This window comes from Pelmatolapia mariae, linkage group LG7 (assembly GCF_036321145.2).
Source record: "Pelmatolapia mariae isolate MD_Pm_ZW linkage group LG7, Pm_UMD_F_2, whole genome shotgun sequence".
NCBI classification, from domain to species: Eukaryota; Metazoa; Chordata; class Actinopteri; order Cichliformes; family Cichlidae; genus Pelmatolapia; species Pelmatolapia mariae.
In genome coordinates, this window is record NC_086233.1 from 61,150,910 (window position 1) to 61,167,034 (window position 16,125).

General features: G+C 40.2%; 1 protein-coding gene across 1 annotated transcript; it reads right to left on the bottom strand.

Moving 5' to 3' along the window:
* Positions 1-47: 47 nt before the first annotated feature.
* Positions 48-12,440, bottom strand: tspan33b (tetraspanin 33b). The gene is made up of 8 exons (XM_063480089.1): positions 12,291-12,440; positions 8,580-8,637; positions 8,027-8,154; positions 7,798-7,872; positions 5,075-5,170; positions 4,580-4,708; positions 2,541-2,702; positions 48-936 (listed from the first exon to the last, which is right to left on the bottom strand). Exons 1-8 carry the CDS (start codon positions 12,384-12,386, stop codon positions 868-870), a joined length of 813 nt encoding a protein of 270 aa, XP_063336159.1. The 5' UTR covers positions 12,387-12,440; the 3' UTR covers positions 48-867.
* Between the last annotated feature and the right edge of the window lie 3,685 nt (positions 12,441-16,125).

Sequence of the window (16,125 nt, forward strand, 5' to 3'; positions counted from 1 at the left end):
TGACCTGTCTAAAGGATGTAACATCAGCAACAGGCTGACAATGTCTATGATAAATGGTGTTGAAGAAATAATACACAAAAACCAATCTTCGGACTTTGAACCAAATAAATTCGTCACAGTTGTGACTTATGAAACACTTTAAATGTGTGGTGGTGCGCTATAAAAACAACTACGAGGACAATGCTTTACCCACATTCTGCTCTGTCTGTCATGGAGAGCTGAAGGTCTGTATCTGTTTGACCAACACAGGGTTGCAGAACAGATGGCCCACAGTGGAGAGTACGTACACTGCATATCGGCTGCATTCGCACAAAATCCAGTGTGACACCTTCTCGCCTGGTTGTGTGGAGGTGTGGCTACGCCTACCTTGACTTTAGAATCAGAATCGCAGTCAGAAAATCATGCTTTGTTTGATTTACTACTTCACTCTCTTTCTTTCCCGTTAGCTGAGTGAGGGAAGCGAGGCAGTGTGTGAATGTTGTTTTTCCAGACCTTTAAAACACGACACATAATGACTTGCTTTATGTGAGCTGATGTTCCTTGATAAACAGTAACATAAAATAATAAATGCATATGTTTTAACTCAATTCTATAAGCAAACTTTTCACATTTAAAGAGATGAAATCTTGACATCAATGTTCAAAACCGGTTAATAATATATACACTTGGCATATAATTGACTATTATAAATAATACATTAAAGTGCATCACACTTGTATACCTATAGGCAACCACATGTTAAGAATATCACATCCCCGGATATTGCAGTAGTAGCTGTAGAAAAGATGTCCTTGAACATGTCAGAGAAGCTGAGTGGAGTACGGCAAGTTCCTTTCTTTCGTTTTCTTCCCCTTTGTCGTAGTGCTCTCACAACACTGAGGTAATCTCATCTTGAATCTGAGAGATCAGGATCTGGGACAGTACAATTCCTGCAATCTAGAGGACAACAGCAGCCACTTTAGATTACAGAAGAGACTCTCTGTAACTGTACGTTCTGTACCGAGCATCTCAAGGTCCCTTAGCAGGGTGCTGCAATGTGGCGCTGGGAAGAAATGTTCCCAAATTAGTTGAGACTGACTCAAACGAGTCACTTAAAATAATTGCGTACTCACATTTGCACGCACCTGTCAAGCCGATCATAAGGTGTTCTTACAGAGAGAAACCAAACCATTGGGTTGCAAACACAGCTTTTAAACAGCAGTCAATAATTAACACTTTGGCTTGTTATGCAGACAAAGTAAGTGTCAGTAAGTGTTTTGAGAGGATATGCAAGACTTAAAAGAGAACTTCATCAGATTTACGGCACATCAAAGCATTAGAAAACTAATGCAATTGCTCTGTCGGGCCTTGTGGGTAATTTGTGCTTCTCTTCAGATTCACTGCAGAGCCTAGCATACAGATGAGAATGAGAGAAATCAGTTTAAACATCCTGTGCTAAAGTTACACCTTCTGCTAGATTGCCATTTAATATTAGCTGAAACATTTTAATAAGTAAACAGAGTAATTATTTAGAGGCAGCTCGTTATAAGTGCTAATTTGATTTCATGTTTGCCTAATGTGTATTGAATGGTTTTATTTAGTTATCAAGGCATGTTTTTAGCATCATTGGTAGAGGGGCAAAACAAATAAAATCATCCCCGTAAAACATCCTGTCAGCATTTTGTAATTTAGGTGGTCTTAGGTGTGAATACATTTCTCTTGACCCATTTTTTAAGGCTTTAGAAAATGTAGTTCACGATGGGAAATTTTGGCAGGTAAGTAGTATAAAGAACTGCCATTGCAATCGAAGGCGTCAGCATAGATGTTTGGTACATATTTATGGGACAACATGGGAGGGATTTAGAAGAGGAAGAAGAGCTTCAAGAGGAGGGCTGTCTGTTTTCAAATTCTGGCATTTCAGATTCTCTAGATTTCCGTCTACTGCAGCTGAAATGCCGGGGGGATCGTGGTGCGTTGCACAGTGAGTATCTCTTAGACATATTACATTATCACACACACACCCCTCTACCTCTGTTGCACATTAACCTGTACTCATTCTAGGATAGTGTAATAAATGAATAATGTGCAGTTAAAATTTCATCGTCCCAATGTGCCTAGTTATTGCTGTCTAGGTAGAGCACACCATTCCAAATCCCTTGAATCACAGTGGCCTCACATTAACCCCCCTCCTTATTGGTTTCCTTTAGAATCCAATTTTTATCCCTTTTTTTTTTTTTTTTTTTTTTACAAGGACGATATTGAACTTGTAAAAGAAGGCTGTGGGAAGCTCTCAGATTGAGATTTGTAAGAGAGCCTGCATGGCTCTGATTGCTGAAGTCTAGTTTGGACTGTTTTCGCAGCCACATCCAAAAACGCCAGTTTGAAGTTTGCCTTTGAGGGAGTGTCTCCAGTCAATATGTTGATTGCTACACACTGAATTCAGCAAACTTTCATTAATAGCTATATTGGCTTGTTTGTGTGTAGTCTTATTCAAGATGAAACTAGTCCTTTTGGCAAGTTACTAGTCCTGTGTTGCCTAATTACTGCACAGTCTGGGTTACCTGAGGCAAGGCCAGACCCAAGGCGAGAGCTCCCACCAGCAGCAGATGAGACTCGATCCACATCACTGCTTTGTCCGCACAGCCTACTGGGTAGATCGACTTGTTTGCCTCCATGAAGTTTTGCGTTTGAACTCCAAAACCGCACATAGTGTTGATCACTGCCTGTAAGCCAGATGAACAGAAGGAAAGCCAGACAAAACACTGAGTACATGATACTTACGTTGATAAGCACATAAACCTAAGGCACTCTAAATACGTTCAGATGTTGCTTTCATGCTGCTGGTTTCACATTGTTTTTACTTTGAATTGAAAGTAAATTGAAAATAATGAAAGAGTGATGTTTGTTGAGAGGAAAGAAAATAACGTGAGCAGTACAAGCAAACCCACTGGCTCTGAAAAGAAAAGCTACCTAATCCCTGAGGGAACCATGCAGTTACAGGGTACTACCAGCAGGTTGCAGCACAGCAACAGCTCTCAAACTGTTTAATTAATAGTTTTTTAGTTGTTTTTAATGTTATTTTATTTTTACCCCATGTTGTAAAATGTTGCTGTGATCTGTTTTCAGAGTTGCATGATGTTTAATCAATAGTGTGATAGATGTTTTTTCCTTAGTGGTGGTTTTCAAGCTGTGCTGCTGCGTCTGTACAGAGATTTTTTTGCGTGTATTTGTGAATCCAAAGTTTGTGCTCATGCAGACATTTACATATATGCTGTTTGTATGACAGCATGGATCCTCATGCACGTGCAGATAGCTGTAGTGTTGATTCAGTAGTCTCAAAATATCATAAAACCTTCATGAAAGAAGACTTTGATTTGGAATCATCTGTGCAAATTTACTGTAAGGTTGATCATATTGGAATATGTTAAACATGTTTTTTTTTTTCTTTCTTCTTTAAGATGGAAATCGCCTGGCAGTGCCATGTGACTCATTCAGGAACTCAACCAATCAATTTGCAGATTCCTTTTAAGAGAGAAACTGGTTGGCCATTATGAGACCAGTTCTGTGCATGACAGATAATCCCAAAGGAAGGGAAGGTAATACCAAAAACTGCTTTTACAAGCAGATGCAGACGTGTTCTTGCCACCTCCCCACTGAGAGCCTCTTTAGTTTGGACACACTTGCGTACATGTCAAAATAACGCAGGTTGTCACAGTTGGGTAGTGCTGGCTATAATTCAGCATCCACAGACCATTAGCTAAAGTATCGGGTATATTTTATATATGATTTCAAATTTTCTTTGGGTCTCTCTTAATGCCAGCTTGTCAGTGGAAAGAGTCTTGAATCCCCATCATCAGCTGACAGTCTCACTTCTGTTGGATAAGACAGTCCGATGTCTTAACAGAGAAGCCTCACTTCTAATCAAATGTAACTGTCTGGAGACTCCAGGGACCTATAGAAGTCCTCTTCTCCAAGTTTAGGAGAAATACATGCATAGCTGCCATACTTTGTCTCCCCTTGAATACTTGCCACATACATATCTTGCATTCAGAGAGAGATGTGTGGGGGTGAATGTGAAATACACACGACTGGCTCGTTTTGTATAAGCGCACACTTGTGTCGACATGGCTGGATAGCTTTACGTGTGTTATCCTTTATTGCTACAGTCTATTCTACTCACCAAGCTCCTGCATAAGACTCTGCTGAATTCAAGTTTCAAGATACAAGATTTTTTTTTGTAACTTTAAATTTTCAGCAATTTCTTTTTCTCTGTTAATAAAGTGTTAAGAGCCTGTTTCATCATCATACAGCTGCTTGTTCGGTTCTGTTCATCTCATTATCTTTCTGCCTTTCTTGTTTCTGTTTATCATAAATGTGAAGGAGGTTTGATTTGTCAGTTGCTTAATCAAGTGAATTCGGCATGACAGAGAAGATTTAACACACTGGACAAATTTGAAATGCTGACTGAAGTTGTGAGGTCAGCAATCTTAATAATACATAATCTTAAGATTATGAAGATTTGTGTTAAGGATTCTTTTAAGCCACGATGTTAGTTTGTACATGTTGTGTATGTTAAGAGGCTAAACAGAGAAAAACTGACCTCCCCAGGAACAGGAGTACAGCAGGAATAAGGCACACCACAGCGCTCAGAGCTGGGGTTGTCATGTGTACAATTAAAGTAGAGGTTCCAAGACCAATCAGTGTAGTTGTTCCATCCACAACACTTGAACTGGGGGGAAAAAAGAAAAATGAAGAGTGAAAAGTGAAATCGGGTGTATATTTAGAAACAGTGTTGGTCTGTACTGGGCATCCTGCCAGTCAGGGCTTCTCCCATGGGAAAACCCAAACTCATAAATGTGCCAGTATGTGCAGATGGAAGAGCAGTTTCACATGAGGTGACCCACAGAGAACAGGAACTGTAAGTTGCATGTAGCCTCCTGTGGAAACCCTCGCTAAGGCAAAAAAACAAACAAAACAAACTGTGGTTTCTTGCTTTAGTCTCAGATGCATCCAATAAACTATCTGTGATCAGTTTGAAGACTTCTACAGACAAAAGGAGCCACTCTGGCTAAGTGGAAATGGCCAATGAGAGCACCTCTTTTTGAATGTAATCCATCAGGTTCTGCAGATCCAGGTCATCCCTGTAGTGCACGATTGCTTTCTTTACAAACTTTCCCAAAGCATCCCGTGCCTAAGAGAGAGGAAAAGGCTGATTGAATACACAGAATAACAGCTTAAATATCAACATTTTGCATGTTTTACAATAAACTATCTACAGATGTCTTTGTTACTTGCCTGCTAAGGTGCTCATTGACACAACTGATCTCTCAGTTAATTACTCAGGTAGCATTTTGGAGGATTGTAAAGTACCTTTTTGTGAACCCTCTTTTGAACAGATGCTGTGGAAATCCCCACAAAGCTTGAAATGATGATGTTGAGGATAATTTCAAATCCAAGCTAAAACTGTTTCTGGGGAGCTGTCAGACACCTATTCATAGTTAATCAGGTGGCTTTGCTGTAGATTTGATCTACTTTTTGTGGGACTTTTCACCATTTGCATAAACGGTATTCATGTTCAACGTTGCATTGAACTTTTTTTTTTCCATAAAAGGCCACCTCAGTTTTTTCTGAAAATAAACAAATATTAGTACATGGGTTTGGAGGCAACACAACATCGTCCTGTTTACATTGTATAAGGGTCCCGCGGGATGCACGTAAACCAGGCGGCAGCAGAGCAGGAAGTACAGCATACATGATAATAATAATAATAATAAAACCATTTGTGCCTGTGAGAACTATACATGAAGCGCATACCAAACACAAAGCACATATGCAGGTTCTACACTATAGTAGATAATTACTTGAACTTAGCCATTTGTTATTATAATGTATCGATTTTCATCAGCTCCTCTCGAGCTGAATAAACAAAACCTAGATAATATATGAATACATTATTTGACTGAGTTATCAGTAATGAGCATTTGAAACTGAACGAAGCTGATTCAGACGGTGAAATTTTGTCCTGCTTGTCCATTAACTTTCATTGTCTGTAAGATTATTTTCATTTTCAGAGTATTAATGAGGGCTTGCATTGTTAATATTTGTTTTTGCTATTCTTCCACCCTTTAAGACGCTGAGAACAAAGAGGGCCATGGTTATACAGGCTGAGTTCAGATGTAATATATGCTAATAAGAGCACTGTATGATAATGAGCCACTGAACATTAAAATCTCATTAAAACGAACTTCTCTGAATGCTTTGCTAAAGGCTTTGTGAATTGTTCGCATTACAAACTACGTTAGAACAGGTTATGTTGATAAATACTGTGAGCACTGTCAAAATAGCCCAAAATGTTATCCTGAAGTAGTTTTGTTAATTTGTGTTAGGATTTTTACAACGTTCCTTACGCTCACCCTGTGCCTTCCCCTGTTTCTGTTTCCACGTGGTGCAGTTTGCTCGTGGGCTTTGGAGGCTACCGTCACAGTGTGTCATTAGCGGCAAAGTCTCCTTCAAGGGATCTGTTGAAATGGAACATTTGGTTCCACTTTGAAGTGCCGAAGCATTTGAATCATTTAGCGAGGAAGGATGCTGGGAGGGTTGTTAAACTGCTCTGTTTAGCAGCAGGCAGTCTGAGTGCTGACAGAGAACACAAGGGAGAGGAGAGGTATCATCAGGCACCAGGAACCCCGCCACTGATGACAGCGAGTGCTGCCACTGCTGGCTGTTGTGTTTTTTTATTCTCGGTGGAGCCCTAATGGGATGTTAGTGAAGGGGATAAGTGGAGGGGGATCCTTCTCATCCCTGTAGTCTCCAAACCAATCACTTGGGTCGTATAAGTATAAGATATAGGCTGAGATATAGTACTGTAGTACATATGTACATTCATGCAGCCACAGAGTAGATCACCTATGGTCACAAAAACAGACATTTTTAATGTATCTAGACCTGGAATTAAACTTATTATTAATGTATAATAAAAAACAATCTTTAAAATTCTTTTTTGTTTTAAATTGTTCTAATTTTATCAATTAGAGAGGCAGGAGACAGGCTGCGAATGAGACTATTTAGTCAGGTTGACTTAATTCTGAAATCAATAAAAGCTGTGGTCTGTGGGAATAACTGCAAAACAAACGCATCAATGCAAAGACCAAACATGTCAGCGAGCTCAATAAAACTTTAAATCCAGTGGTCAAAGGTACTGATACTGCTACTGACACCATTATTTATTTATATACATAGAGACGTAGTACATTAAAGTTTATGAGTTTGCCAGGAAGCATACTCTTGCTTCTTTCCATTGTCCCCAGGTGCCAACAATTAGCTCGCTGAACACAGTGCTGTCGTTGCCGTTATTGCCACTACCATTTAAAACTTTGCCACAATAAACCCAAATAGTTTTTATATCCAGTCACTTCAAATCACATTGTAATACAGAGAGAAAGGGAAGTTCTCGCATATTTTCTGTCAGTCTACAGAACAAGCCCAAGACATTTGGAGGATTTATAGAGAGTGACACAAACACTGATTCTCACTGGAAGCTGGCGTATATGCTTTTCTGTTTCCTGTGTATGCTGCGCAGCACAGACATTAACAAGACATTTCCCCTGTGGGCTAAGCTGGCCCATCTGTGGGATCAGATGTCTGCCTTATTAAGTTGTATATACCGCAGTTTACAAATGTACAGAATGTCCAAAAGCCGGGAAATGACACCATAAATCAATAGTGCTCATTGTTATCACTGGAGCCTGAATGTGGCCTTAAATGGCCTCATAGAATAACTGAGCCAGTGCACAAAACAGTCTGTAAAGATTCAGATACCTGATCGGAGTGGAAGAAGCCCAGAATCGCTATGGCCAGCTGGGTGAGGAAGACCAGTGTGAGGCTGAAGGAGAACTAGGGAGTAAAGACAAAAATATTAAAAGGCTGTGACTAATATCATCTTAAAGGACAGATTAGTTGTTACACATAAGATGTGAGACTTGGCTTTGGATTAGATGGAAGCAAAACACAGTGCCAGTATTTGTAATGTGTCTGTTAGGTCTATTACTGTCTTGAGGAGGCGAATGTTCTCTCTGAGAGCTCCAATACAGCCACAGAAAGTGATGAAGAACATGACCACCCCCACCACAATTAAGATGACAGCCGGGTCGATCAGGAACGTGTCCCTCACCGTGTCTGGCAGAAAGACGGGAAAACAGCCTCTGTTTATTTCCAACCCCAATACTTCATTTTTATTTAAATAATTCCATCATGTACCTTGTTTCCCTGTCTTTGCAGCATCCCTTCCTACGCTAGCTGCCTTCATACTCTGCAATCATTAATGATCTATTGTGGGGTTGTGCACAATGAACACAGGTAAAAAATTTTTGGTTGTCTCTCAACTATATATCTCATAGTAATTACAAAATTAAAGACACCAGGTAAAATGAAGGCTAAAGCCTGACACACATTTGCTTTGTGCCAGGAAAGCTTAACAGTTTACGATCCCAAGGAGAGCGCCACCTCATTCCTGCACCTCTTTTATGAGGGACAGTTTATTGCTGGTCTTTAATTCACTTTGGAGTTTAGGAGGTGTGAGCGAAAAGTGTCTTCTTGTGTACCTGTGGCCTTCTGGACTTTAGCATACACACCAATTGCAACAATCAACAGGGAGAAAACCTGGAAAAAAAGGAGATGATTTTATTATTACCAGCAATTTTTATTTATTTTTCACCAGCAAAGAAAGCAAGTAATTCTCCTCTATCGCGTTTGCTGTCTGTCCTTCGTATTCTGCTTGGGAAATTCAACACCAGATACTTCTAAACTGGTAATTAATTAGCAATAGCAAAGCCCAGAAAATGCAGCGTATTTGTAATTTATCCAGGTTGAGTCTTTATTTGGATGTTTGAAAAGTTGTTGAAAGGAAACATGTTCCTTCCAGGGTGCCAACTCGGTCTTGAACGGACTTTTGTTTGCAGGACAGGTGTGATTAGATTAGTGATGATAGGCTTTTTCCTCAGGTGCTGAGTAGGCAGAGCACCCGTTGCCATGGTAACTGCATCACTAGTTTATGTGTTGGCGATAAACAGACAGATGGATATCAACAGGGAAAAAAATAATAACATATGGACCTCGGTTTAATGTGGAACCTCGCAACAGAATTCAGACTCAGTCCACCTGTGACTGCGATGGAAATCCTCCAGAACTGAAAACTGCTCTCTCCAGTTTTTATCATGATTTATAGAACTGCAAGAAGAACTCGACCTTGGTTAGAGAATTGTTTTTGTTATCCACCCTAACTTCACTTAGTTCTTGACTGTGATGTGTGTGCGTGCGCTTGTTTTAAACAGTGTTACCTGAACATGTGTTGTGAACTGCTGAAGAGGTGAGTTCACCCAAATAGAATCGACATATTAAAGGAGCCAAGTGAGTGGAAAACAGGTGGAATTAACGCTTCCCGTTGATTGCATTGTCAACATTAATTTCCCTTCTCTCTGTGATTGCTTTTCTCACCTTGAATAACAATCTGTGCGGTCTTGGCTTCCATTTCCAGCCTCCGAATTCACAGACATTCTCCTGATTACTAATTTGCTTTTGTGCATTTGTGTATAAAGGATGCATTTTGTTCAGCCTTTATATACACAGATTTGTTTCTGTCTCAGAAGCCTGTATTGGATCTCTAGAGGTCGCAAAGAACCATTGTCCCGGTGTAATTTTCCTTGAAAGAGGTATAATTTTTCCTTGGCCAGCCTTCATGCCAAACTGGTGTTTTGTGCTCTGGAGATGTAAATTATTGCATGACAGGATATGGTGCTACTTTTTGAATCAATAATCTACCTTGACAAGAGAAAAGCTGCCAAAACACAAAACATGGATAGCGCCTATTTTCTTTGGAAGTACCATTGAAAGTACATTTTTTAAGGGGTATTTTCTGTCGTGTAGGAGTGTGCGCACCTGCAGCTCCTTTTGTCAGTTTTTCACTGACTGTGCCTTTTTGTGAATGAGGGTGGCATTTGCAACAGGAGACACACTTACACAGTGAATGTATTCCAGCTCTGTTTTTCAGGCTTTTCAAAGGGATGAATCAGACTTCTCCCAGAGGATTTTGTGTGGAGGTGAAAGCCAGCTCAACTGAGCCACGGGGACGTGGGGACAAAGGCCTGATGGATTAGGGCTGCAGTGTTCGCTCCTGAGCCCATGTCTGATAAACAAAGTCAACACGGGCTGGGGTGTGAGGCAGTTATTGCTGATTGGCTCTAAACACAGTAGGAGCACAGTACAGTGTTTGCCCCCCTGCTGTTTTTGTGGAGGATTGGATGAACAGGGATATAATGGAGGTGTAGGGAGTTAGCAGAGTTAGAGATGTGATCTGTGTGCTCAACTTGTAATGTGCTGGGAAAGTAAGTGAGCCAAACAGCTCTATTTTAATAGTGTGTGTTTTTGTGCGAAAGCAACTGCTCATGGAGGACGCGGTGCTTTAATGGCTGCTTCAGTGTATCTGCTGTACCTTTCTATCATTTCCCAGTTGTCTTGTTGTCTTTTTGTTACACTAACAGCCACAGTAGAGAAGCTTGTATAATTTAAGACTTGCACAAAACACATAATGATTATGTCATATCAGGAGTGTGTGTATGCCTGACATCTGTTAGAAAATAAGCGATTTAGGGGACCTGTCCTTGAATACGAGAGAAATGGGAAGGTCTGATGGTGTGAGCGACTTTGACAGGGGCTAAATTGTGACTGGGTCAGATCATCTCCTGTGCTAGTGAGCAAAAAAAATATAAGCATCCTTTAACATTAGCGTGCTCACACATTTATGCAGTTGATCATTTGTTTTAATAATGTATCCACTATACTGCCTGAAATGTAACAGTTTATCTACCATTAAGAATATCGTTCAAATATATCAACCAATTTATTTTCTGTTTCACCAACACATCGAGCACATCAACGACTCGTCCACCAGGTCACCAAAGAACCTGGAACAACATCTAAAGAACTGCAGGCCTCACCTGTCTCAGCTAAAGTCAGTGCTCATGATTCAACAATAAGAAAGAAACTGATGTCGAAAATGGCATCCATGGGAGAGTTACAAGGCAAAAACACTGCTGACCAAAAAGAACACAAAGGCTCGTCTCAAATTTGCCAAAAAACCAAACAGTAACATTTTGATGATCCCAAAGACTTTTGGGAAAATATGCTGTAGACTGACAAGATAAAAGTTAAAATTTGTGGAATGTTTGGCATAAAACTAACACAACATTTCATACAAATAGTAATATGATTGTCTCGGGGGCTGTAAATGTCCAGCCATCAGCTCATGCCCTGAAGTTTCAGGACACTTGGGCAATCCAGCAGGACAATGATCCAAACACACCAGCGAGTACACCTCTGAATGGCTCAGAAAAGCAAAACAAACTGAAGGTTTCGAGTGGCCTATTCAAAGTCCGAACTCAGATCAGGTTGAGATACTTTGGCGTGACCTTCAACAAGGCCATTCATGCTTGAAAACCCTCCAATGAGACTTAATTAAAACTATTCTGCAAACATGAGTGGGCCAGAATCTTTCCACAGCGATGCGAAAGACTAAATACCAGTCAACACAAACGCTTGATTACAGTTCTTGCTGCCAAGAGTGACACAACCAGTTATTAGGTTGAGGGGGCAATTACTTTTTCACACAGCACCAGATAGGATTGGATAGCTTTTCATTCCCCCCTTGATAAACGAAAGCATCATTTACAAAACTGCATTTATTTGGACAATCTTTGTAATATTAAAATTTGTTACATGAGCTGAAATTTATAAATGAGACAAATATGCAAAAAAACAACAACAAGAAACCAGGAAGGGCAAATACTTTTTCACAGCACTGTAACTGTGAACTCTGCATTTGTGCAATCATGCTGTGATATGATGTAGCATTTATTACATTCAGAAACAGCTTCCAAGTAGAATTCATTTACAGAGTACTGGTGTGCTTACATGGTGTTTTATGGTTTAGTATGAGTCAGTACTGGATTTATTTGTTACGAGTGCATTGCTGCAGTGATGTATACAGGCAATCAAAGTTCTCATATGTAACTGTACTAAACGTGAAATAGGTAGCAGCATGGAGGCTGGGTGCTCCTGCTGTTTTTAACTCCAGATAATAGCTGAATTTCTTTTCTCCATTTATTATTTATATACTTTTTCTTTTTTGGGTTTTCTTTGTAGCAGATCTGTCTTCTTTGAAAGCTCTCTGATTGCTAGTGATTTGTATTCTCCAAAATATTTAGAGTATATTGTCTGCCGGGACGGCACAACACCTTTATCGTTGCAACGCTACTCACCCAAAATAAGAAGCTGAAGAAGAAGAGAAAGTATCTGATCCACGGGTTGACAAAGGAGAATGTCTCAGCTCGGTCCAGATTCAGTTTCCTGTCCATTATTTATTGAGGTGTAAAGCTACAGCGAGTTTCACTTGTAAACAGTCCCCAGTTCCTGCCCCACCCAGCAGATCTGCAGGCGCCATGTGAATCTGTGAGAAGCGGGTGGCTGGCAGGCTGCGCTGGTGTCGGGGTGGCTTACAAAAAAGGGGGGCATGGATTTGTGACGCCGCCTCACCGTGCTGGTGAGACCCAGAACTGTCCATGTAGGCTGACGGGTCAGATTGCACAAAAAATATCTCTAGCTGACTGCAGCTGAATGGCCTACAAGCTGCCTTTAGTTTACCCCTGTGCATTCTGTCTCCTCTCGCCATTATGTCAAAGGGCCTAGATTCCACATCGCACAAACGCAGTGCACTCGTCTTTCTGTGTTAATGTTTATTGCTTGTGAAAGTTTCATGTTCTAGTCTGCAGATTACAGATTCAAGGACAGACTTACTGTTCCAGTGAATAAAGCAGAACGACGGTTGACAGAGGCTGGACAATGACATTTTTGAGAGGAAGAACATCTAATGTAGTTACATGACATTGCCTTTTGCTGTGATGTCTCCAGTGTGCTTTAGATTGAATCTGCCAAACTTTGAGTAAATAAGATTCAAACAAATAAAGAAGTAAAAAAAAAAGAAGTCAAGCCACAAACTCTGTGAAGAGATATAGATTGAAAGACTAAAGCTGATTATTGACTGGTGATGAAGGATCATCTGTCAGAATGAGCAGAAGCATTATCTGAGGATGTGGCACAAAAACGTGACTATAAAGTTAATGTATTACATCATCACTGGCTAACTGATTTTCATAATTCAGAAATGTAGTTTGAACTGTCCTTGGCAGTATACTGTATGTGAATATTTGATCACAGACTTGTTAATTATCATTACATCTGACGTCTCCTGTGGAGTGACAGAAGGACACCAGATCCCTCAGTAACTCAGTGACTTGCCAGAGACTCATATTTAATGAGTTTCATCTTTCTTTTTTTTTTTTAGATTGAATGCAAATCAGATTTTAGTTGAACAGAACCTTAATTGGGAGGAGGTTGCACTCTGTAATTATGCAACATTTTTACTTTACCTTTGGTAGTGCTAATGGAATCTATGGATTCCAACTGGGAGTGATATGAAAAGAGAGATGATACAGATGGATGATACCATAGTGATGTCCTTAACTGTGCAGATACCTCGAGCTTTGTTTGAACACAGAAATTAGAGGTATGGTGGATCTTCCTGTGATTGGCTCCAATCAATATATTAGAGTTTTTGGTAAGATGGTACTATGCTCTGAAAATTGTGTCATGAATCATCAGATTTTTTATTTTTTTTGTATGTGATTACACTCACCATACACTTACACCTCATTAGCAATGGGTTGGACCCTTTTTGCCTTCAGAACGGTCTTAAATCTTTGTGGAATGGATTCAGAAAATTGCTGGAAACATTCCTCAGAAGTTTTGGTTGCAGCAATTTCGCATCACACAGTTGCTGAATCACTCCACCACATCCCGGAGGTACATGGGCAAACCATTATGTCACCACTGATACAAGGTAGGCTAGATCAGTGTTTCCCAAATTTTGGAGCCACGGCACCTACTTCACATTAGAAAAATCACACAGCACACCACCGAACAAAAACGTCACAAAAAGCACATTGATAATTTTTTCCCGCACACCAGGCATAGTGGAGTTGGCTCAGTTTGTCCCCAGTATACCTTTTTTGCTTTCTTCTGGCATTTCATCTGGGTCGGAATTTTCTCCAGGACCCGGGTCAGAGTGACTACTTTTTATTTCAAATATTTATGTATTGCTATGTAATTTCTTCTTCGTCTTCTTCTGTTTTACTGGCAGATGGCAACCCATTTAATGTAATCGATAAATAATGTAATTGTTCTGTCCATTACTCACACCGATCGCCTGGAGTACTAATCAGGTGGAACCAGGTAATCTTCCACGGCACACCTGGTCATTTCTCGTGGCACAGTGGTTGGGAAACACTGGGCTAGACTGATGTCATGTAGTTCATGCCAAATTCGGACATTCCCATCCAGACTCATTAAACCAGGCAACTTTTTTCTGTTGCCCAGTTTGGGTAAACCCATGTGAGCCTCAGCTTGACTTGAGTTGCAACCAGGGTGCTCTTCTGTTGATGTAGTCCATCTGCTCGAAGGGTTTATGTGCTGTGCTTTTAGAGATGAACTTCTGCATAGCCTGCTTGTAACAAGTGGTTATTTGACTTCCTGTTGCCTTCCTCTTAGCTTGAAGTAGTCTAGCTATGCTCACTGGATATTTTCTCTTTCTCATACCATTCTCTTCTTCAAACTCTGAAGGTGGTTGTGTGGGAAAATCCCACAAGATCAGCGGTTTCTGAAATACTCCGACAAAACAGAGTCACTTAAATCACTTTTCTTCCCCATTTTGAGTCACGGTTTGAACTTGACACGTTAATGTATTTATCTGCAACATAATGATCAATAAAAACCAAACATCTTGTAATTTTTACACTAATTTTGCTTCATCTGCAATCCTAAAAAATAGTCTGTAATGCTAAACCTATTTAAGCAAAGCTAGCCAGTTGCTGGCTATGGCTTCATATTTATAGCACAGATAGAAAGTGGTGTCCTCCTCCTTCCATGAACTCAGACAAAATACAGCGATTTGACCAATTTTTCTTTATTAATGGCATTTCTGTCATTATAATAATAAAATGTAACTTTTTTCAGCCAAGACATTCATAACCAGCAACAGTTAAAATTTGCGACCTACCCACTCAAGGTTTTTTTTTCTTATTGGTGCTATTTTCTTCAGTGTAGAAAATAACTAGATATCACAGCTGTATTCTTCTTTGCAGCATCCCAGTTGCTTCCACTTTCTGACTTAAAAGCACACAAACACAGTAAATGGGACTATCTGAAGAGCACTATAAGGTCAAGACCTTACATTATTGTAGAAAGCAACAAAACAAATCCCCTATTGAGCACCAGTGGACAAGACAAACTCTCTTGTAACTGCAAGAAACCTCTAACAGTACCATACTTAGGCTGGGTGGCAATCCATTTGGCTGAGAGGAAAGGGGGAACGATATATATTCTGAGCACTTGCTGGCTGCTTTTCTGTTATTGCATCCCAAAATATACCCCATACTGGTGGTGGCATATTGTGTGGTTGTGGAGGTCAGATCATATGATACAACACTCATAACTCTGCTCCATGGCAAAATACCAATTAGATAACCTGGAGATGACCTATTGAAAAACAATATGGTCCAGGTGTGTGAAAACCATGAGATTGCATGCTGCTACCTAATGCTCAGGTAGCCAAGTTGGCTGTGTTGTGTTGAACTCTGAATAAAACAACCAACGTACCTGCATAGTTTTGACATCTTTAGATGGTTGGAAAACCCTTAAATGAGAGCATGTGTCTAAAATTCCACCTGCTACTGCAGATCTATTAAGCACAGTGGAGGTTTAAAAGAACAAATAATAGGAAGCAACAGTAACCCTGCAGCAGTATGAGCCATGCTGTTTTTGCATGTGATGTTTAAAAGATGACAAGCATACCCCGGGAAACAAGACTGTGTGAGAACAAGCAGTACCAGAAACAACCTGCAGATCACCTCCACTGCAGGTTAACAAGTTCAGCAGCCCTGTGTGGGGACAAATTAAAGAGCCTCATCGAAACGAAAGCCTCCCAAATTCAGGTTAATGAATGAGTTGTGTGGTGGATGAGGTGGGAAATAAAAAAATAAA